The 24,810-nt window shown below is 40.6% G+C and overlaps 1 protein-coding gene across 2 annotated transcripts; it reads right to left on the bottom strand.

The window, feature by feature from the left end:
- Positions 1–2,982: 2,982 nt before the first annotated feature.
- Positions 2,983–24,208, bottom strand: LOC139406906 (protein kinase, cAMP-dependent, catalytic, beta a). 2 transcript variants are annotated; one of them, XM_071150056.1, is made up of 10 exons: positions 23,835–24,208; positions 13,416–13,477; positions 8,806–8,934; positions 7,307–7,405; positions 5,383–5,465; positions 5,078–5,204; positions 4,776–4,871; positions 4,512–4,634; positions 4,033–4,197; positions 2,983–3,694 (listed from the first exon to the last, which is right to left on the bottom strand). In XM_071150056.1, exons 1-10 carry the CDS (start codon positions 23,878–23,880, stop codon positions 3,569–3,571), a joined length of 1,056 nt encoding a protein of 351 aa, XP_071006157.1. In that variant the 5' UTR covers positions 23,881–24,208; the 3' UTR covers positions 2,983–3,568. The 2 variants fall into 2 exon arrangements, with proteins under 2 accessions (XP_071006157.1, XP_071006156.1); XM_071150055.1 differs by lacking the exon at positions 23,835–24,208 and adding an exon at positions 15,742–16,010.
- Between the last annotated feature and the right edge of the window lie 602 nt (positions 24,209–24,810).

Consider the following 24,810-nt stretch of genomic DNA (forward strand, 5'->3'; position numbering starts at 1 on the left):
CTCATTCCAGGGTTTCTCTTATTTTTACTATTTTCTACATTGTAAAATAATAGTGAAGACATCAAAAACTATAAAATAACACACATGGAATCATGTAACCAAGAAATTTTCAATCAAAATAAATTTGAGATGATTCAAAGTAGTCACCCTTTGCCTTGACAGCTTTGCACAATCTAGCCATTTTCTCCACCAGCTTCATGAGGTCGTCAGCTGGAATGGATTTCCATTAACAGGTGTGCCTTGTTAAAAGTTCATTTGTTATTAATGTGTTTGATCCTATCAGTTGTGTTGTGATAAGGTAGGGGTGGTATACAGAAGATAGCCATATTTGGTAAAAGACCAAGTACAAGAACAGCTCAAATAAGCAAAGAGAAACAACAGTCCATTACTGTAAGACATTAAAGTAAGTCAATGCAGAACATTTCAAAAACTGAGTTTTATCAAGTGCTATGATTAAATTGGCTCATGAGGACCGCCACAGGAAAGGAAGACCCAGAGTTAACTCGACTGCAGAGGATAAGTTCATTAGAGTTAACTGCACCTCAGATTGTTGAATTGTGAAGCATTTATTTGGGCTGCAAACACAACATCAACTGTTCAAAGGAGACTGCATGAAATCAGGCCTTCATGGTCAAATTGCTGCAAAGAAACCACTACTAAAGGATACCAATAGGAAGAAGAGACTTGCTTGAGCCAAGAATCACAAGCAATGAACATTAGACCGGTGGAAATCTGTCATTTGGTCTGATGAGTCCAAATGTTAAAATTCTTGTGAGACACAGAGATGTTGAATGGATGATCTCCGCATGTGTGGTTCCCTCCGTGAAGCATGGAGGTGGTGTGATGGTGCTTTGCTGACGACACGGTTTTATTTATAATTCAAGGCAAAATTAACCAGCATAGCTACCACAGCATTCTGCAGTGATAAGCCATCCCATCTGATTTGCGCTTAGTGGGACTATCATTTGTTTTTCAACAGGACAATGACCCAACACGCCTACAGGCTGTGTAAGGGCTATTTGACCAAGAAGGAGAGTGATGGAGTGCAGCATCAGATGACCTGGCCTCCACAATCACCTGACAACACAATTGAGATGGTTTGGGATGAGTTGGACTGCAGAGTGAAGGAAAAGCAGCCCAGCATATATGGGAACTCCTTCAAGACTGTTGGAAAAACATTCCTCATGAAGCTGGTTGCGAGAATGCCAATAGTGTGCAAAGCTGTCATTAAAGCAAAGGGTGGCTACTTTGAAGAACCTCAAATATAAAATATACTTGTTTAACACTACTGTACATGATTCCATAGTTGAGGTCTTCACTGTTATTCTACGATGTAGAATATAGTAATTATAAAGAAAAATCCTTGAATGAGGTGTCAACAAACTTTTGACTTTTGATATGTGTATAAAATCTGGTTACGGGCCCCCTGCAGTTCCCCACTTTGAGAACCCATGGTATACAGTAATTCTATACTGAACAAAAAGATAAACGCAACATGTAAAGTGTTTGTCACATGTTTCATGTGCTGAAATAAAAGTTCCCAGAAGTTTTCCATACGCACAAAAAGTATTTCAAATTTTGTGCAGAAATTTGTTTACATCCCTTTTAGTGAGCATTTCTCCTTTGCCAAGATAATCCATCCACCTGACAGGTGTGGCATATCAAGAAACCGATTAAACAGCATGATCATTACAAAGGTGCACCTTGTGCAGGGGACAATAAAAGGCCACTCGTGTCACACAACACAATGCCACAGATGTCTCAAGTTGAGGGAGAGTGCAATTAGCAGACTGACTGCAGGAATGTCCATCAGTTGTTGCTAGAGAATTTTATAATAATTTCCCTATCATAAGCTGCCTCCAACGTCGTTTTATAGAAGTTGGCAGTGCGTCCAACCGGCCTCACACCCGCAGACCACACCAGCCCAGGACCTCCACATCCGGCTTCTTCACATGAGGGATCGTCCGAGACCTTCACAGCTAAATCCAGGTTTCAACTATACCGGGCAGATGGCAGACTGGTGTCGTGTGGGCGAGTGGTTTGCTGGCGGTGGGATTATGTATGGGAAGGCATAAGCTACGAACAACAAACACAATTACATTTATCGATGGCAATTTGAATGCAGAGATATCATGACAAGATCCATTATTGTGCCATTCATCTGCCGCCATCACCTCATGTTTCAGCATGATAATGCACGACCCCATGTCACAAGGATCTGTACACAATTCCTGGAAGCTTGAAATATCCCAGTTCTTCCATGGCCTGCATACTCACCAGACATGTCACTCATTGAGCATGTTTGGGATGCACTGGATCGATGTGTACGAGAGCATGTTCCAGTTCCTGCCAATATCCATCAACTTTGCACAGCCATTGAAGAGGAGTGGGACAAATTCCACAGGCCACAACCAACAGCCTGATCAACTCTATGCGAAGGAGATGCGTCCGTTGCACTGCATGAGGCAAATGGTGGTCACACCAGATACACCAGACTGGTTTTCGGATCCACACCACAATTTTTTTTTAAGGTATCTGTGACCAACAGATGCATATCTGTATTCCCAGTCATGTGCAATCAATAGATTAGAGCCTAATGAATTTATTTCAATTGACAAATTTCCTTATATGAACTGTAACTTAGTAAAATCTTTGAAATTGTTGCATGGTTTCGTTTATATTTTTGTTCAGTGTAGTTAAAGCCCATAAGTTTCCTACCCCTCTTGGGGTTGTTGTACCTTAAAATATATAATCTCACTTCATCTTAATTTGAATACAATACCTACTCGGAGGTTAAAAAAAATAAAAATAAAATGCCCCATGACCTGACAAGTAAAACATTGCTACAAATGATACATGAAACATATCACAGGTTTTTGCTTTGTAATTAGGTTTGCTTTGCTACTACTGTACCCCTCATCAAGGACTGCATGTCCATGTGACTGTAGTATTGTATTGAGTATTTTCCTTTTCTGACATCCATTTCTTTGTAAAAAGATACTGTATCTTTATATTATGCAGAAAGACTGTTTAGGATTATAGACTGGGCCAAGAAAGTTGAATTAAACCTAAAACAAACACTGACGTGTAGGCCTAACACACAAGAACTGGCAAGAGTCACTAGCATGAACTAGAACTAGGAGCAACTTAAAAATCCCTAAAATGTGTAATACCACCTAATATAGACAGTAACTCTTTGTGCCACTGTAAAATGGGCATTTCATTGGTTTTTGTCTTTCTTTGCAAATAATCACTTGGTTTAAAATGGAGGGAAGGATTATTTAAAGCAACAAATGTTTTAAAAACAAAACAGGAAACAAAAGACAAAAAACGTGGTCTACCTAGTATTTTTGTGTCGCAGCACGAGGGGTGTCTGCATAATGTGCCTGTGTATACGTTTAGTGCTAACTGCACGCGAGGAGGATCATGGCAAGAAGGACCTCATTCAACCTTGTGGAATGAAGGAACTAGGCAATTGTTTTGAATGCGTCATGTCTCAGCTCCACCCTCAACAGACTGCAAAAATCCCAATACATGTGAGACCTTATGGAACGCCTGCCTCCCCTTGCTAGAATTCAGAAAACTCTTTCGCACACTTTTCTGTGTCGGACACACGGACATCCTCCTCTTCGTAGTCGTCAAAGTTGCTTGTGTCTCCTGGTCCTCTGCACTTTGGTATGAAGGGAGCTTCCACCTGAAAGGCAACAGCACAAGTGTGTGAGTGGCTCTAAAGACCACAATACAATCACAACAGCTACACATTGTTTATGTGGCAAAGGCAATCAATCTATGTTGATGATGAGGGTTAGAGGGGAAAGCACTGAACTCCCAACATCCTTGCCTACAAGCTGTGCAAGGCCTTTATAGTGCAAATGTGTTATATCTGGCAGTGTTTTTATGACGGTAAAGCTCATATTTAATTACACCTGGAATGTCAATCTTTCTGGGGATACATAATGTGTTACCTGTTGTTTTTACTGTTCCAAACTAACCGTGGTTATTTCACACTTAAAACTAACGATCGGGACATACCTTCCTCTCGTAGATTGCGATCCAGTCCGTTGTGGCAAACCACTTGTGGTTCTTGATGTCATTCACCCCATTCTTCAGGTTGCCGTAGCGCTTCGTCAGGTCCACCTGGAGCAGGTTCCTCAGCAGGTCTTTCAAGTCTGAGCTGAAATGGGAGGGGAATCGTACCTGGAACACAGGAGAGGAGTTGGGCTTTAACTGTGGAGCTCATTGTTAAAATATGGATAAAAGTAACTGGGACGATAGAAACACGCACAGCAATGTTGGCAAATAACCAGAACATCAAGGGACACCATATAGGCTAATAGCTCTGTCATTTTAAAACAGTAGGGGCCGCTGCAAAATATATAGGCAAATCACCCCTGTGAAGAAAGTTTTATAGGACACTAATACGTATGCAATAGTTTTGCATAACATTCAAGAACGCATGGTGTCCGGTAACATGTCAGTCCAGACTACACATAACATCAATTCCTGCATACCTTGCCAGACACGATCTTCTCGTAGATCTGGATTGGCTGATCAGCGAAGAACGGAGGGTACCCGGCAGCCATCTCGTAGATCAGGACTCCCAGTGCCCACCAGTCCACAGCTTTGTTGTAGCCCTAGCAGAGTACAGCAGAGAAAACAATCTTCAGCAACTTTCTTTGCACATACTGTGCAAACAACTAATTCATATCTACAGGTAGGTTGCAAACAGTCAAACACACTATGTACAGCACGCTATATTGGACACGATGGCCCACCTTGCTGAGGATGATCTCTGGAGCCAGGTACTCAGGAGTTCCACACAATGTCCAGGTCCTGCCTTTTACTCTTTTGGCAAAGCCAAAGTCTGTGACCTGAAACGGACCAACAAGGGCATTAGAACCATGTAATAATAGCAGTCCACATTTGCATAGGGCAAATTTGCATGGACTGTCAACAGTAATGTGATGTCTAACCTCTCATTATTTGCTACTCACAATCTCAAGACAGAAGTCTTAGATGAGAGTTCATAGTCAACAAATGTGGATATGCTTTGGTTTGGATATCGCTGCATCTGTACCTGGATGTACCCTTGGTGATCAATGAGAAGGTTTTCAGGCTTCAGGTCTCTGTAGATAAGGTCTAGCGAGTGGAGGTACTCAAAAGTGAGTACTATCTGAGCTGCATAAAATCGTGCGTGATGTTCACTGAAGACAGAAGAAGGAAAATGTAAGTTGACGTGATGTCAAACGGGTGAAAAAAAATGAAACCAAAGACAACAGAGCACAATACCTTATAATTCATAGATTGTGCCCATTATTTTGTATCTCAAGTATATAGACACACCAGGCTATGAACATGGTGTCAAAACTTTTTTAAATTCACCTGAACCTCCCGATGCGTCTCAGATGGGAGAACATTTCTCCTCCTGGAACGTACTCCATCACCATGTAGAGGTTGGAGTTATCCTATGGTTCAAACAAAGTTAGAACACACACACTTACCTTGGGTTGAAATTGATACAATATTTTTTGTCAAAATCTACAAGGACTATTCCAACATATTTGCAAGTAGAACGATAAATTACAATATATATTGGAATTAGATATTTCTATAAATAATTAACACAGCCGTTCACAAAGGAAAGACGTTACTGCAGCAGATAAGCAACCTCTGTTGCTGGGTGGGATGGGAGGAATGCTTTCTTTTGGGAGGTGGGTCAGGGTCATCTTTGTATGCATTTATTTGATTGTTTTTGGACCTGTAAACCCCACTCTGAAAAAAGTTGGTCACCAACTTTTTTACGATAAATAATTTTGGGGGGAGTTGCGTTATGGACAAAAAGTAATATTGTGATCAATGTAACTATTTTGCTGGATAACAATAAATACAACAATATATGTATTGATTTCAATAGACAGTTACTTTAAATTCACATCAGGGCTATAGATAATTTTCCAGTGTCAAGACAGACAGGTGAGATGGTAGCCTATGATTAAAAAGTAAGCCCTTTCATCTAACATTTCCAGGGAAAACATGATTGTGCAACTGGTTAAAATAGAATCCATTATTATCAGATTAATTTGGGCGCTTTGTGAATATTGGCTTATAGGCTATATTATTCACCATCTGAGGAAGTGGGAACTCAAAACACTTAGCTAGACTGCTAACTCTAAACATGATATTGTTGCTATATAGCCATGTATGCTAATTGATTCATCTATCGTACAAAAAAATTCTAGCGCTAGGCTTAGGCTACTTGATATAGGCCTATCCACTGCAAATGGTGCGCTCCGCAGCCACATCAAAACCAAACCATACTACAACTTACTCCAGTTGTGAAGTGGTGCCATGAATTCAATATTAAGAGGTGAGAAATAAAATATACTCACAGAAAGCTGTGACTCTCCTCTCTAAATGTAACAGCAGTTGCTTTGAAAACTGTAATTTTCCCGCAATTGCATTTTGAACAACGGTCATATGCTTGTGTTTCTCAGAATGCATCTCTCCCTCCTCCAGGCACACAGTGGGGAGTTAGAGAGGCTCGCTAACACAGCAGCCGACAGGAAAACAGGGACAAGCAGACACTTTTATAGCAGGAATCAACATACTCTCCCGGGTTCGATCCCAAGCTGTGTCACAGCTGGCCGTGACTGGGAGACCCATGAGGCGGAGCACAATTGGCCCCGCATCGTCCGGGTTAGGAGAGGGTTTGGCCGGCCAGGATTTCCTTGTCACATTGTGCTCTAGCGACTCCATGTGGCAGGCCAGGCGCCTGCGAGCTGTCTTGGTCGCCAGTTGTACAGCGTTTCCTCCGACACATTGGTGCGGCTGGCATCCGGGTTAAGTGAGCAGTGTGTTAAGAAGCAGTGCGGCTTGGCAGGGTCATGTTTCAGAGGAAGAATGGCTCTCGACCTTCGCCTACCCCGTACAGGAGTTGCAGCGATGGGACAAGACTAACTACAAATTGGATGTCATGAAATTTGGGAGAAAAAGGGGTAAAAAGTACCCCCAAAAAATACAGGAGCCAACATAATGCATAGGCTATTACTGTCAACCAAATAACGGTTTTAGAACAATCTACAGCACGTGTCCAAATCACTCCACGGAGGGCCGGGTATCTGCAGGTTCTCTTTGAGACCCCATATTTACAGTAACATTGTGTAGCAAAATCACAGAAAATGACTGGGGTACCAAGGAAGGCCATTTTTGGTTTATCATCCAAGCTCTATTAGCAGGATAACACTGCTCATCTTTTTCACCAATTGTATGGTGCACATTTTAGGACATCCTACTGCTGCTGACATACCTTGAAGGAATACTCTAGTCTCACGAGAAAGGGGAAGGACACCGCCTGCAGTATTCTCTTTTCGTTTAGCGTGTGTTCTATCTGCTTCAGCTTCACCACCTGTGAGAACAATGAGAGAGGAGGCATAACGATGAGGAGAGGAGCACAATAGTACAGAGAAAAGTCACCAGTCATCTGATAAATCTAATGCATGTGAGCGTACCACATCCCAAAGAAGAATTTATAGTGGTGGCTAACTTTGGAGATCAAGGAATGAGTGCCTGGGCAATAGACAACATTTGTAGTACTTTAGTCTAATTTTTGTTATTTTAAATTTTTTTTTACATGCAACTTACAATTGGCTCATTCATCCCCCTCCTCTCCCCTGTAACTATTCCCCAGGTCGTTGCTGTAAATGAGAATGTGTTCTCAGTCAACTTACCTGGTAAAATAAAATAAATAAACTGGACCTATGTAGCATATTTGTTATCAGAATGCTAGTAGTGGGAACGTGTGATGCTTACAAATCTACACACGAGAATAAAGAGAACAAAGTGTTTGCCTTTCCACATAAATTCATTTGATACACAGCAAAATAATAATGTAAGAGACAATATCAAGGGAACATCCCTACTATATTTGGTGGCAGCCAATGCGATCTAGTCACCACAAGGCAGCACCATTTACGATGATCAGGGCAATTAAATATCAATAGGACAGTCCAATTGCTAATCTTTAACAGCTTTAGAATACAGCATTATGTGGGGAAAATACCACAGTGTAGGTTTAAAGCCAAACTGTCAAGAGGTCATAGGTTCAAAAGGCACGTCAGTCACCGTTTGAAACCTGCATGGGACTGACATTTCATAAAATATCCCAAAGCAGGCAGCTGAAAAAAGGGAGAGCTTACTTTGTAGCTAACAAAATAGTGTTGCCTCAATGACTGGTTTACATTTTTAATTCAGATTTTTAACTTTTTCCCCCTGCTCTCACTGGGCCTAGCAAACACATTAAAAAGGTACAAACACATTAATTTTAACTGAAACAGTGAAAACCATTTAGTTCTGACCATCATGTGCCTTGATGTAAGATCAAGTTAACCAAAATAATATACCAGTGCTATAACAAGGTACAGGATCTCTCATACTGTGTCTCATTAAGTTTCACTTTAAAAATGTCAAGCAAAAAAATACAAGATGTATTTTGTGGTTAACCAAGCCTCACAGCACCTGAGAAGATGCATTTCCATTTCCTTTTGAACTAGTGTAAACCCATGCTAGATAAAGCCAGGCTTTCTCTGACACCAGCCAACTTTACTGTGCTGGGTGATTTAACCGGCCTAGGTTTTGTTCAACTTCATTCAAAACAAAACAGGGTCATGTTCATTAGGCACTAAACGGAAGAAAGCAAACAAACAGGGAAGGACTACCTGGACTTACCCAATAAGGAACGCTCATTTTCTTTTTCCGTTATCTAACCTAATGAACACAACCCAGTGCATGTTAATGCATGGTACCCACTTTCTGTTTGTCCAGGATCTTCATGGCGTAGAACTGTTCTGTTCCTTTATGTTTCACCAACATCACTCTACCGAACGAGCCTGTGCCCAGAGTCTTCAGCCTGTCAAAGTCATCCAGTCCAGTTGTGCTCTGAGGAGGAAAACACATCCTTAAAATGTGACAGCAAACAGTGAGCCGACATTAAAGTTGAAATTCAATACAGGGCAGCACACTTTAATGAAGGTAATTGTGCAGCGTTTACTGTCTATGCGATCTCCGCAAAGAACGGGTAATATGCCTTTAATTAAAAAGGCACATTGTAGGCTGCTCATAGACTGTAGAAAGAATAGAGTGGCACATTTGAAGATCAGGAAGTGTCTTTTTAGCGTGTTGCCATCATGTTTCATGAAAGAGTTTTTGGAACATTGCATGCGCAGTTTGAGCTACTCTAGGAAGTGATGTTCTTCCATGGATTTTTTTAACTAGGTGGTGCTGCTGAGTACAAGGGCCAGAGATTTTTGAATTTTTAAACACCAGTAAAGTTAAGGTTCAGCCATTTTGAATGTCGATTCTCTGGGTCATTTTCTGTTTATGTGAGTTATTGGTGTTCGAGCAGGCAGAAATACGGCCGGTATTACGTAGCACCGTAAGTAAGTCGCTCTCACAGCATTGTAAGTTAAGAATACGACTTTTAGATTGCGAAAACGTCTATCGTACATGTCAGATTTGAATGCTGGCCGATGTCATAACTCTGGAGGATCTCTTCTCTCGAATGAGCCATTGAACATATTTTTACGATATTCCTACCTTGAGAAATGTGTCAATTAGCACATTTTTCCTATTTGTCTGCCTCTTTAGTCCAGGGTGCATTGCATGGTACAGTTGCCAGAGATACAGTTGAAGTCTGAAGTTTATATACACTTAGGTTGGAGTCATTAAAATTTGTTTTTCAACCACTCCACACATTTCTTGTTAACAAACTATAGTTTTGGCAAGTCGGTTAGGACATATACTTTGTGCAAGACAAGTAATTTTTCCAACAATTGTTAACAGACAAGATTATTTCACTGTATCACAAATCCAGTGGGTCAGAAGTTTACATACACTAAGTTGACTGCGTCTTAGCTTGGAAAATTCCAGAAAATGATGTCATGGCTTTAGAAGCTTCTGGCTAATTGACATAATTTGAGTCAATTGGAGGTGTAGCTGTGGACGTATTTCAAGGCCTACCTTCAAACTCAGTGCCTCTTTGCTTGATATCATGGGAAAATCAAAAGAAATCAGCCAAGACCTCCAAAAAATAATTGTAGACCTCCACAAGTCTGGTTCATCCTTGGGAGCAATTTCCAAACACCTGAAGGTACCACATTCATCTGTACAAACAATAATACGCAAGTATAAACACCATGGGACCACGCAGTCGTCATACCTCTCAGGAAGAAGACGCGTTCTGTCTCCTAGAGATGAATGTACTTTGGTGCGAACAGCGCAAATCAATCCCAGAACAGGAAGAAGCCACTGCTCAAAACCGCCATAGAAAAGCGGTTTGCAACTGCACATGGGAACAAAGATCATACTTTTTGGAGAAATGTCCTCTGGTCTGATGAAACAAAAATAGAACTGTTTGGCCATAATGACCATCGTTATGTTTGGAGGAAAAAGGGAGAGGCTTGCAAGCCAAAGAACCACCCCAACCGGGAAGCACGGGGGTTGCAGCATCATGTTGTGGGGGTGCTTTGCTGCAGGAGGGACTGATGCACAAAATAGATGGAATCATGAGGGTGGAAAATGGATGTGGATATATTGAAGCAACAACTCAACTTGGTCGCAAATTGGTCTTCCAAATGGACAATGACCCCAAGCATACTTCCAAAGTTGTGGCAAAATGGCTTAAGGACAAAGCCAAGGTATTGGAGTGGCCATCACAAAGCCCTGACCTCAATCCCACAATAAATTTGTGGGCAGAACTCAAAAAGCATAAGCGAGCAAGGAGGCCTACAAACCTGACCCAGCTCTGTCAGGAGGAATGGGCCAAAATTCACCCAACTTATTGTGGGAAGCTTGTGGAAGGCTACCCAAAACATTTGACCCAAGTTAAACAATTTAAAGGCAATGCTACCAAATACTAATTGAGTGTATGTAAACTTCTGAACCACTTCTGAACCACCACAATGTGATATGAAAGAAATAGAAGCTGAAATAAATCACTAGTATTATTCTGACATTTCAAAATCTTAAAATAAAAGAGGTGATCCTATTTTTTATTTTACCTTTATTTAACTAGGCAAGTCAGTTAAGAACAAAGTCTTATTTTTTAAATTTTATTTTTTACCCCGTTTTCTCCCAAATTTCGTGGTATCCAATTGTTTTTAGTAGCTACTATCTTGTCTCATCGCTACAACTCCCGTACGGCTCAGGAGAGACGAAGGTTGAAAGTCATGCGTCCTCCGATACACAACCCAACCAAGCCGCACTGCTTCTTAACACAGCGCGCATCCAACCCGGAAGCCAGCCGCACCAATGTGTCCGAGGAAACACCGTGCACCTGGCAACCTTGGTTAGCGCCCGGCCCGCCACAGGAGTCGCTGGTGCGCGATGACATCCCTACCGGCCAACCCCTCCCTAACCCGGGCGACGCTAGGGCAATTGTGCATCGCCCCACGGACCTCCCAGTCCCGGCCGGTTACAACAGAGCCTGGCCGCGAACCCAGAGTCTCTGATGGCACAGCTGGCGCTGCAGTACAGCACCTTTAACCACTGCGCCACCCGGGAGGCCCACAAAGTCTTATTTTCAATGACGATTCCAAAGCCACGATAATAATGCCACGATTCCAAAGCTATACGATACTACAGATAGCAAGATGATTATCTCACATTTCGGAAGATATTGGTAATGTTGTACTTCTTGTTGACGAGATTCTTGCTAATGTTTTTCACTCCATGGAGTGCGCTCATTGGTAGCAAAATCGCCCAGAATGCACCGCGTGGCAAATTGACATGGCGTGGGCACCGTTTCCCTATCTCCTCAAAAGTATGTGCCTTTGCGAATTTTAGACTACTCTGGCCGGGAACGAAAGATGGCAGAAGCGGATGATGAAGTGGATTCTGAATACAATGGCGGTAGAATCAAGCAGAATTGGAGTATTGTCCAAAAAAATGGAAAACTGCCTGTTCTGCCTGTGATTATTATTATTTGACCATGCTGGTCATTTATGAACATTTGAACATCTGTTATAATCGCCACCCGGCACAGCCAGAAGAGGACTGGCTACCCCTCATAGCCTGGTTTCTCTAAGTTTCTTCCTAGGTTTTGGCCTTTCTAGGGAGTTTTTCCTAGCCACCGTGCTTCTACACCTGCATTGCTTGCTGTTTGGGGTTTTAGACTGGGTTTCTGTACAGCACTTTTGAGATATCAGCTGATGAGCTATATAAATACATTTGATGATTTTGATTGAAAACAGAGCAAAGTAGTGTACAGTGATGAGAATGACCCTTTGTATTTCGTAGGAGTAGTGTTTGTTAATGAGGAGCAGCTGAGCAGAGTCCCAATCATGAAGAAACCATTGGAGTTAACCAAAATGGTGGAGAGAGTGCTGGGTAAAATGAAGGCTGTGAGGATCCTGGGAGGCGGGCTTATTTTGATTTAGAAACATTCTCAGGGAAGCCCTTTGTGTCCTTACCAGGGTCTTAACCTGACCGCAGTTTGGCGTCACAACCAACTTCAGTGGGCAAAAGCTCACCTTAGACAGCCACTGGCGCGCTTGAAGTGTACCTTTACGGCTAAATCCCAGTTTCAACTGTACCGGGCAGATGGAAGATCGCGTGTATGACGTTGTGAGGTAGAGCAGTTTGCTGATGTCAACACTGTGAACAGAGTGACCCATGGTGGCGGTGGAGTTATGGTATGGGCATAAGCTACGTACAACAAACCCAATTGCATTTTATAGATGTCAATTTGAATGGACATAGATACCGTGACGAGATCCTGAGACCCATTGTAGTGTCATTCATCCGCTGCCATGACAGAGATACCGTGACGAGATCCTGAGACCCATTGTAGTGTCATTCATCTGCTGCCATCACCTCATGTTTCAGCATGATAATGCACGACTCCATGTCGCAAGGATCTGTACACAATTCCTGGAAGCTGAAAATGTCCCAGTTCTTCCATGGCCTGCACTCACCAGACATGTTACCCATTGAGAACTTATGGGATGCTCTGGATCGACGTGTTCCAGTTCCTGCCAATATCCAGCAACTTCACACAGCCATTGAAGCGGAGTGGGACAACATTTCACAGGCCACAATCAACAGCCATATCAACTCTATGTGAAGAAGATGTGTCGCGCTGCATGATGCAAATGGAGGTCACACCTGATACTGACTGGTTTTATGATAACGCCCCTATTTTTTTAAATATTTTTTTTAAAGGCATCTAAACATCTGTATTCCCAGTCGTGTAAAAATTCATAGATTAGGGCCTAATTTATTTATTTAAATTGACTGACTTCCTTATATGAACTGTAACTCCATCAAATATTTGAAGTTGTTGCATATTGCGTTTTATATTTTTGTTCAGTGTAGTATTTTGTTACCTATGGGAAATAAGTATTTTGTTATTGATCTCTTACCTGTGGTGGGCACTCCCATTTTCGTAAAAAATCTTCTTTGGCTTTGGCTAAGAACTCTTTCACTGAAAGGTGAAGAAAGAAGACAATTAGCACAGAATAAACACAGGTTAGACAGGTCTATAGACCTATTGCATTTCTACTTAGATCAGAGTTGCTGGGTATCTAACAGTCAACATGTTCAGGGGATCACACTAACTACATAAACCGTTAGTAAGGTCAGGCCAAAGTAAAGTACCAGGTAGAGGTACTGTACTTAAAACATCTTTATTAGCTAGCAATTTTACAATGAAGAGATGCAAAGAGCACTCACAGGCTTTACAGATAGCCAATTCAAAGAGTAACAACAGTGCATTCCTTTCAGAGGGTTAACACTATTCAAGGGGGAAAAAATTTTAATTAAAATTCAGAAAAAGTTTTAAAAGCCACAGCAAACTAACTACAGTGCAGGCATAGAAAGTGCTTTGCGGAAACCACAGCAGACATGAGCAGTCCATAGTCACCGAGGAATGACAAAGTAATTGGCTAAATCCATGAGTTAGTCATGATGTTACTATTGAAGAAAAGCCACACAATTTCTACTGTTTTAGCAGCAGCCAGGTTGTAGTCCTAGCCTATTTGTTGAATGATATCTAGGCTATTGGCTGTCTGCCCTCTCTGTGACTTAGGACAGCTTATGGAAGAGAATGCGCATACCAAAAGTCTCTAGTTCACCAAGGGTTTTCAGGAACATTCACCCACATGGATGGAAATGATGAAGAGGAGAAAGAGGGAAGAAATGTTTATGTAAAAACAAGAACATTAGCTAGATACTTAAGTGGGTTAGATGTAACAACAAAAGTACATTGGAGAAGACAACATAAGACTGTGCAATTTCAAATAGCCTACCTCAAATGGATTAGCCTGAAACCACTGGAGTTGGGGGGAATCTCAGTTTAATAAATAAACATGGATTTAATTCATGAATTGAAAGTCCACAATCTTCACAAAATCAACTCTCAATACATGAATGAAACTTCAGTTCATTCCCTAACTTGACTGGATTTGAGCCCAACTATGTCTACATATCAGATATGTCTAAATCTCAATTATGTCTCTAAAAGGCAAAACGTTAAGACTGAGCTAGCTGTTGAGCTGACAGGGTTTCTGCATGCAGCCTAAGCCATGTCGTTGGTTGCTGGAGAACTTCCTGTCTGTCTGTAGCAGGAGTTGTAGCTCACTGCTGTAACTACACAATAATAGGGGCATCTATTTCCATGGGCCTCACATATCTGACATGATAGTAGGCCTAACTGGTAAGGGAGACTACGTCTCTCACTAGCTGTTCGAAAGCTCACTGACCCCTCTAACTGACATTGAACGTAACATAGGACTGTTAAGGACAGATCATTAGAAAAAGGAGAAAAAAGTGATAAAAAAATAAATAAAAATCAGAATAGAATACAAACCATCCACCCTCCCCGGCCAAGAAGTGGCACAAAGAAAATGACAGGACAGAGAGATCTCATTCAGACGAGGCAACAGAGACTGACTGCAACAATGTTGCTGCGCATTTACAATATACATTACACGTTGTTGATGACAGTGCAGTTTGTGTACGATGCATCTTCGAAGTTAAAAATAAGGTTTTAAGAAGAACAAATAGCTGCATAGACCTAGTTACTGGTGTGTTTTCTTCCTGGTGAATTCAATACATTATCTAATAACTTCCTGACTTTGGGCACTGGATTCCAGGGCACGTAGCACTAGGTAGTGTTTTATGGGACTGACTCTGTGTAAGAACTAGCCTAACTCTCCATGCAATTTTAGCTCCATGGTGAAGATCAACCGAACGCTTCTATAGTTAGTAACATTGAGGAATCAAGCAAGTTCCATGGTTGTCATATGACAAGAAAAAAAAACCTATGAAAACAAGTTTCAGTAGGTCACTCCTGGTTTCATACCATTTGCTTCTCTTAAAACTTTAGTGTGTTTTAAGATGAATGTCTTGGTTTTTCAGACCCTGTGTCCTTTTAGTTTAGCCTAAAGCACCAGTCTCGCTCTGGTTTAATTATCAGCCCTGACAAGTTTGAAGGAAACACAAGGCTCAGTTAAAGCGTATAGACTCATTTAGAAAAAGCACCAAAAAGTCAAGTGTTACTGTGTCCATGTAGCCATAAAGATACCAGGGGTGTATTCACTAGAAACGTAATATTTACTGGTTAGGGTTTTGCCAACGTTGACGTCAGCAATTATCAAATAAAAGTTTGAGCTCGTCTAATAATTAGACCCACTTGGTCACACCTGCCTATTTCGATAGCTACAGCATGAAGAGCACACAGTAACTTACTCAACTTATCCCAAATGATGGTGAACTCTGAGACATGAGGCCCCTCACTCTCCAGGGCTTTTTGCTCTTGGTTGCCTTTGCGATACCTGTTGAAGAATCGGCTGGCAAGGTCGTCCAGCTTTAGGAAGGAATGATCCTTTCCCTGGGCCATTTAGAATTGAAATGGCGTTTTTCCCTTCCCAACGACTAGATCAAACTTACAGCTAAAAGGTAGCCAAACCGTTTTTCAACTGGAGGCCATACAGAGTGATTATACACTTCCTGTTTGTGATGAATTGCAAACTGCGATGCTTGACTAACCACACACTAACATGGCTTCCTGTTCAAGTGTACTTCAGTTCTTGTAAAAGAAATCCACTTCAGAACTCTAGACCACTGTCTAAACTATTTTCACTTTCATACTAGACATTAACAGCACTCATGCTTTTTAAAAATGAGTTTAAAAAAAACGTACAAAAACATTGCATTGCAAAACAATGCAATGTGTTCAAGAACGTTTAATATTTTGTAAACAATACATCTAGGTCTATGATATAGGCTATTCTAACAAAGGTGATATTGCTCTCTAGTGTTAATGCATAAAGGTTCTCCAGAGTTTTATAGTCTGTTGCAGGCCCATCACTACAACTTGATAACCTTGTTTTTATTAGATTACATTGTAGAATGGACAAATAATACATCTGGTACCTGTAAAAAAATATATATACAGTACCAGTCAAAAGTTTGGGCATACCGAATCCTTCCAGGGTTTTTCTTACTTTTTACTATCTTGTACATTGTGGAATAATAGTGAAGACATCAAAACTACGAAATAAAACACATGAAATCATGTAGTAACCAAATGTGTTAAAAATCTAAATATATTTTATATTTGAGGTTCTTCAGAACCTTGATGACAGCTTTCCACACTCTTGGCACTGTCCCCCAGTCATAACGCTTTTGTGTGGAACTTGGTTTTCAAAGTCAACTTTATTTTATTGTCAAGCAGTCAAAGGCAATATCCTAGTCATATAACCAAGCAATGATAGTTTTTTGCATGTTTAGATCTCCCCTCTTTCTAAATTTCTAACAGATATTTCCATCTTCGTCCATGAAACCAATCGCATGTGCATTTTAGAATGGCACTTTCCCACAAATTACATTTTGGAACATTCCCGTGTACCGCCATGTGGGCACATTCATACCTTTTTAACCATTTGGGCTAGAGACACATGGTTTTCAGTGAAGTAATGGTGAAGCCATGACAGTGACAAAGCTGTGCCCAGTTTTTATCTATGGCACTCAGGCTGCACTAGGAAGGAACACAGTTTGACCGTGGAAAACGTTTCCGGCTGAAAATGAGTCTTACAGGCTACTTGACCAGTGACCGGCACTTACAGAAAACAGAGCAGTTCCTACGCTTTTGGGCAGATTCAAACCCTACTGTTACGCTTGTTTACACTGACCTGCACTGGGGTCGGAATGCAATCATGGGTACGTTAAGACACTGTGGACATGGCGCGATATATGGGTAATGGAGTACAGTGGCATATCCAACCCCTTCATTGAGGTACATTTTCTGACAAATCTCCAGCTCTGTCACAGATGCCATGGTTGCCCTTAGTTTGAAGATGCAATCCAGAGCATTCTGGGTTCTCTTTTCGACTCAGTCTGAATAGTTGCAATCAAATGCCAGAATTGTATCCCTCTCCTTAGCTATCATACTCTAATTCCACTGATTTCAAAACTCGGTCTTCCAGAAAGTGGAGAGCAACACTTATGCAGTTCTACTACGTGATATATTAAAGCATTAGAAAGGATTACCTACACATGACCACCTCATATTATAAACAGAAGCGTGCAACATGGCAGACTAATCCGAACTCATCTCTCGGCATGTCCAGCCCACTCATTATCTCAGCCAATCATGGCTAGCGGGACGGTTGCTGTCATTTTCCATGGCTCAACCAACTAGGCTCGTAATTTAACAATTGCATTCGTATTTACATATGGAATACAAGTTTGTTATTATGACACATGAAAATTCACATGTTCCAGAAGGCATTTCTGCCCCAAAAAAGTTCAAATGGCTCGCCTGTGAAGTAGTGACGTGCGACATACGCCTAGTTTTCTGAAACGAGTCACAATAAAGCTGTCAACGCTAAACTAATGTTGAGATGTTCAGACTGACCCAACTTAAAATGCATTCAGATTTGATACCACTTATACTTAATAATTTTACATGTGCATAAATGAACATGGTTTGAAGTAGAACCACAGTAATATAGTGGTAGTTTTTTAAAATATCCCTGCTCCTTGGTCAGTTAAGTTACAAAACCAACCTAAAACCTTTCAGGCTATCCTAACATATAATAATAGTTGTAAAAAGTTAAGAATTGTAACACCAACAGTAACTCTTGAACCGTTTAAAGCTAGAGACACCAAACCAACTTTCTCATGTTCAGGCTAACTTCAAATTTGTAACTTTTTGTATTTTTACTTCTGATATTGAGATGTGCCGTCTCTTTCAGATCATCATTCTCACAAGTCCTCCTATAATAAATGTGGCCACATATGCTCCCGGCAGGTCCAGTTATTCAGGAAAGCTTAACACATGCTCTGCCTCCTCTCCAATCAGTGGCTCTTCCTTGCGCACCTAGACCATAATGCTTCAAAATTGCCAAAATGTGTATAATTAAACTTTTTAAATGTATTACCTGTTATATGTGGCATGAACACAAGTCAATGTTTTACTCAGATTAGGTTACTTCAAAAGTATCTTGTAGGCATGTGCACATTAATCCAAAAAATTAATTCCAGCATCCCCAAAATGGATTGACATTAACCAGGTTTCCATCTAACCTTTTTATGAGAGTAAAGTACATACTGGATTTTTTTTAAAGTCACGACATCATGGGAAAGCATGCCGTTTATTAGGCTACAGATTATTTTTTTTTATTATGAACTTCACAAGGTGGTGAAAGCGCCCGGGGATGAACTTACTCTGGTGACATGATTGGTGCTTGGCTGCCGTTTGACAAACCTAAATAATCTTGCTTTTTTGTCCATAATAAATCTCATGTAGGAGGCTATACCCACACTGTATCTGCGAGCTGTTGGCTAGAATGCATGAGCCAGAGTGGAAATATTTGACATATCTACTCAACATTTTTAGTGACAAAACCACCAGTAGGCCTAGAGTTGAAAATGCGATAAATGGGTTTCTAAATAAACTCAGCAAAAAAAAGAAATATCTGCTCACTGTCAACTGCGTTAATATTTAGCAAACTTAACAAGTGTAAATATTTGTATGAACATAACAAGATTCAACACATGAGACATAAACTGAACAAATTCCACAGATTTTGTGCGGGTTTGTGCAAAGATCGACCGATTAATTAGGGACGATTTCAAATTTCATAACAATCGGTAAATTGGCATTTTTGGACACAGATCATGGCCGATTACATTGCACTCCACGAGGAGATTGCGTGGCAGGCTGACAACCTGTTATGCGAGTGCAGCAAGGAGCCAAGGTAAGGTGCTGGCTAGCATTAAACATATCGTATAAAAAAACAATCTTAACATAATCACTAGTTAACTACACAAGGTTGATGATATTACTAGTTTATTGAGCTAGTCCTGCGTTGCATATAATCGATGCGGTGCCTGTTAATTTATCATTGAATCATAGCCTACTTCGCCAAACGGGTGATTTAACAAGCGCATTAGCGAAAAAAGCACTGTCGTTGTACCAATGATTACCTAACCATAAACATCAATGCCTTTCTTAAAATAAATACACAAGTATATATTTTTAAACCTGCATATTTACTTAATATTGCCTGCTAACATGAATTTCTTTAACTAGGGAAATTGTGTCACTTCTCTTGAGTTCTGTGCAACAGAGTCAGGATATATGCAGCAGTTTGGGCCGCCTGGCTCATTGTGAACTGTGTGAAGACTATTTCTTCCTAACAAAGACAGCCAACTTCACCAAACACGGGAAGATTTAACAAAAGCGCATTTGCGAAAAAAGCACAATCGTTGCATAAATGTACCTAACCATAAACATCAATGCCTTTCTTAAAATCAATACACAGAAGTATATATTTTTTTAAACCTGCATATTTAGTTAAAAGAAATTCAGGTTAGCAGGCAATATTAAACTAGGGAAATTGTGTCAATTCTCTTGCGTTCATTGCACGCTGAGTCAGTGTATATGCAGCAGTTTGGGCCGCCTGGCTCGTTGCGAACTAATTTGCCAGAATTTTACGTAATTATGACATAACATTGAAGGTTGTGCAATCTAACAGAAATAATAAGACTTATGGATGCCACCCGTTAGATAAAATACGGAACAGTTCCGTATTTCACTGAAAGAATAAACATTTTGTTTTCGAAATGATAGATTCCGGAATTAACCATATTAATGACCTAAGGCTCGTATTTCTGTGAGATTATATTATAATTAAGTCTATGATTTGATAGAGCAGTCTGACTGAGCAGTGGTAGGCAGCAGAGGGCTCGTAAGCATTCATTCAAACAGCACTTTACTGCATTTTCCAGCAGCTCTTCGCAATGCTTCAAGCATTGCGCTGTTTATGACTTCAAGCCTATCAACTCCCGAGATTAGGCTGGCAATACTAAAGTACTTATTAGAACATACAACAGTCAAAGGTATATGAAATACAAATGGTAAAGAGAGAAATAGTCCTATAATAACTAAAACTTCTTAACTGGGAATATTGAAGACTCATGTTAAAAGGAACCACCAGCTTTCATATGTTCTCACGTTCTGAGCAAGGAACTTAAACCTTTTTTTACATGGCACATATTGCACTTATACTTTCTTCTCCAACACTTTGTTTTTGCATTATGTAAACCAAATTGAACGTTTCATTATTTATTTGAGACTAAATAGATTTTATTGATATATTATATTAAGTTAAAATAAGTGTTCATTGTTCATTCAGTATTGTTGTAATTGTCATTATTACAAATAATATTTTTTTTAAATCGTCCGAATAATCAGCATCGCTGGTCCTCTAATAATTGGTATCGGCGTTAAAAAATCATATTCGGTCGACCTCTAGTTTGTGCCCATAGGCGACGTTGTTGCCGGTGATGTCTGGTGAGAACCTGCCTTTACAACAGGCCTTACAAACCCTCAGTCCAGCCTCTCTCAGCCTATTGCAGACAGTCTGAGTACTGATGGAGAGATTGTGAGTTCCTGGTTTAACTCGGGCAGTTGTTGTTGCCATCCTGTACCTGTCCCGCAGGTGTGATGTTCGGATGTACTGATCCTGTGCAGGTGTTGTTACACGTGATCTGCCACTGCGAGGACGATCAGCTGTCCGTCCTGTCTCCCTGTAGCGCTGTCTTCGGCGTCTCACAGTACGGACATTGCAATTTATTGCCCTGGCCACATCTGCAGTCCTCATGCCTCCTTGCAGCATGTCTAAGGCACGTTCACGCAGAGGAGCCGGGACCCTGGGCATCTTTCTTTTGGTGCTTTTCAGAGTCAGTAGAAAGGCCTGTTTAATGTCCTAAGTTTTCATAACTGTGACTTTAATTGCCTACCGCCTATGCAATGGTGTGGGCAGTGACCATGTAATGCATTTACAACATACAGAAGTGCGCTGGTTATCAAGGGGCAAAGTATTGACATGTTTTTTTGAATTGAGAGACAAGCTTAAAGTTCTTTGCTGACCATAATTATCACTTGTCTGAACGCTTGCGTCATTACGAGTTTCTCACATGACTGACCTATCTGGGTGATGTTTTTTCTCGCCTGAATAATTTGAATCTAGGATTACAGGGACGCGTCACGTCTATATTAAATGTGCGGGACAAAATTGAGGCTATGATTAAGAAGTTGGAGCTCTTTTCTGTCTGCATTAACAAGGACAACACACAGGTCTTTCCATCATTGTATGATTTTCTTGGTGCAAATGAACTCAAGCTTATGGACAATGTCAAATGTGATATAGCGAAGCACCCGAGTGAGCTGGGTGCGCAATTACGCAGGTAATTTCCCGAAATGGACGACACAAACAACTGGATTCAGTCCACTTAACGATTTCTGAACAAAAGAGCCTCATCGAAATTGCAACAGGCGGTTCTGTAAAAATTGAATTTAATCAGAATAGGGCTGCGCTCAGAGTTTCTTGCCTTGGCAAATCGCGCTATTAAGACACTGATGCCCTTTGCAACCACGTACCTATGGTAGACTGGATTCTCAGCCCTCACTAGCATGAAAACTAAATACGGGCACAGACTGTGTGGAAAATTAATTAAGACCGAGACTCTCCAATACAACATAGCAGAGTTATGTGCATTCTTTCAATCATACCCTTCTTATTAACCTGTGGTGAGTTATTCACAATTTTTTTATGAACAAATAAAGTTTTATATGTAAGATGGCTAAATAAAGAGCAACATTATTGATTATTATTATTTGTGCCCTGGTCCTACAAGAGCTCTTTGTCACTTCCCAAGAGCCAGGTTGTGATAAAAACTCACTCATTCTTATGTTAAATAAATATATTGTATAGTGTGTGTGTGGCAGGCTTACAATGACGGCACAAAACTACATTTGAGAGTGCGCTGACCCTGGTGCTAGAGGGGGTAAGCAACTGGAGGGTGAATGTTTGAAATAGCACGGGACTATAACAAGTTTGGGAACCACTAGTGTAGACAAAGAAGAGCTCTCCAGTTGGTGTACCAAAACATTGAAGGGCCATTTTCTCAAAAGTGGGGTTACAAGTTTATCAACTTTCAAAGAATGCAATGTATGATAAACCATTTTCTAGCTCCGAGTCTCTACTTTTATAACAATTTCTAGTGTTGCTACATAAGACCGAATCGAGGCATTCGGTCACATGTGTCAACGCCCTGGGAGTCCTCTTATATTTGGGAACTTTACAGTCCTATAGATCAAACAACCATGGCAAGGTAGGTTCTCTTATTCTGCGCTCTGGCACCTTCAGACAAGAGTGCTCTGAAATCGGAGTACATAGCTTGCCAGAGTGACTTTGCGAACACAAGCGATATGCTAACTGGACAACAGTCGTCCAGTATAGCTAGCGAGCAAAGTTATTCACATTTCTTGCTAGTTAACAAAATGACACGTGCATCTCTAGCTGTGTAGCTACTGAAAAACGATACAAGGGGGAAAAAGTCAGTCAGTCATCCACTCCTCCAATGACATTACGCCCCACTAGCAGCCAGCTAGATAGCTAGCTAACATTTTTAGCTTGCTACATAAATACATACTAGCATATTAGTTATGACTGACTTGGGATCATTGCCCTTGCTAGTTTGATTAATTGACATTCCTTGCCTTTGTTACCTTTGTCCATGCTATTGACTTATTGAAACTTTAACAACCTGAAAATGTATAGGTGAATATTTATCATGCATTGAACTGCATCCATTTATTCTGCCACTCATGCCTTAGTGTAGCAGTAACTTACATCATGGAATGTTGAGTTTTACATTTTTAAAACTTCAAAGTTGGTTTTGTATTATAAACTGGGAAAGTTATATTTTTACTGAAATTATGAACTGATGATTGTCTGTTTCATATCTGCAAAGTAGTTAAAACGCTGCCAGTTCCACTTTAATGTCAGCGGTTTTCTGAAATAAAAAACGTTAGCCAACGGTTCAAGTTACCACGTTATAGTAACGTTAACTACTTTACTTACGTAGCTGCTAAATTAGGTAGCTGGCTAGCTAACTACAGTAACTGGACAGCCAGTGTCTTCGTGAATATCAACATAAAAAATGTAAATTGTTATTTACTGTCTGACACTTTTCCAAAATGTTTAGCTAGCTAACGTTACTCAAACACAAATGAATTAGTATACCCTCCCTCCCCCACTCTGTTGCACCGCTGGTAGTACGACGGCCGCATCGTCCACCCAACTGTCAGTGTAGCTAGCTAGTTAGCTCGTTAACGTTAGCGCACTGTTACTAACGTTTGTTACGTTAGTTAGCCAAGCCAGTTCGTCCCCTAACGTTAGCCTGCAATCCTTTATCAACTTGGCTCTTGAAGTAACGAACATCATTAGTTAGCTAGCTTTTCTGGGAAGATAGCAATAATCACTTACCGCTCTCTTGTTCGTTGCCTTTCTTAGCTGTAGCGGCGTTTCCCATCGTACTAAAATGAAGACACGGCGATATATTTGAAACGATGGTGGTGTTGATGGGTCCGTAGCTAACAATCTATTAGTAGTCTTCTGACATATACTTAATGTTCTGCTTATTAGCCAACGTTACTGTAGCTGGGTGGCTAACTAACATTTATTCCGTTAGTTGCACTACCGAATGGGACTCTGCCGACCCCTTTGACCTTTCTTGCAGTTTACTTTATCGTTAGATGCCTATTAGTGTAACACCTCTATGTCACTGACATAAAGACATAGTCAGGCTTTTTACCTCAGCCTGTCGTTCCACCAGCACAAAAAAAAAAAACAACAACAATATTTTTGCTAACACCGGAAATTACAAAAACTGAATCTTCTTCTATAATATTATGGCGGTCCGCAAACAAACGTTAGATATGAATTCCGCCACCTACTGTACTGGAGTGTGTAGTCAATCACAGTTTAGACTAAATGAATAAAGAGACATGAAGATAAACCTACTATCTAATCATGTACTACAAAGAAAATAAAAAAGAGCCCTACTAACTTCAAACCCTCCCTCATCCACCAAATCCCTACACATCTATCTTTCCCTCTCTTCCTCATACCGGTACTTACAACAATACATCAACACATGCTTTATTGTTTCATCAACCATACCCAAACCATTTGCATGCTTGCCAACCAGATATAAGGATATAACAAATTCAATGTACATTTTCCGAGCAAACACTACCTCTTCCTTCCTAATCTGACCCTTGAATCTTAGTCCACCAACCTTTCTTTGGAGGGCATAAAAATGCCGCCCTTGGGCTCTGATTCCTACCTCTGTTGCCATACATCTATCATAATGGCTCTAATCGTATATTTGGTTTCACGAATGGAGCACGAATATAAATTGTATACATTTTATATCTTTTTAAAGGTAATATGGCCCACT

Source organism: Oncorhynchus clarkii, chromosome 4, assembly GCF_045791955.1.
Source record: "Oncorhynchus clarkii lewisi isolate Uvic-CL-2024 chromosome 4, UVic_Ocla_1.0, whole genome shotgun sequence".
Taxonomy (NCBI): Eukaryota; Metazoa; Chordata; class Actinopteri; order Salmoniformes; family Salmonidae; genus Oncorhynchus; species Oncorhynchus clarkii.

Excerpts from the sequence above, each read along its gene's own strand:
- LOC139406906 (XM_071150055.1), bottom strand. The coding sequence starts at position 15,892 with ATGGCCCAGGGAAAGGATCATTCCTTCCTAAAGCTGGACGACCTTGCC. Across the intron at positions 5,205-5,382 it reads AGACGCATCGGGAGGTTCAG|TGAACATCACGCACGATTTT; the intron begins GTGAATTTAAAA and ends TTCTGTCTTCAG. Across the intron at positions 4,198-4,511 it reads AGAAGATCGTGTCTGGCAAG|GTACGATTCCCCTCCCATTT; the intron begins GTATGCAGGAAT and ends CCTGTGTTCCAG.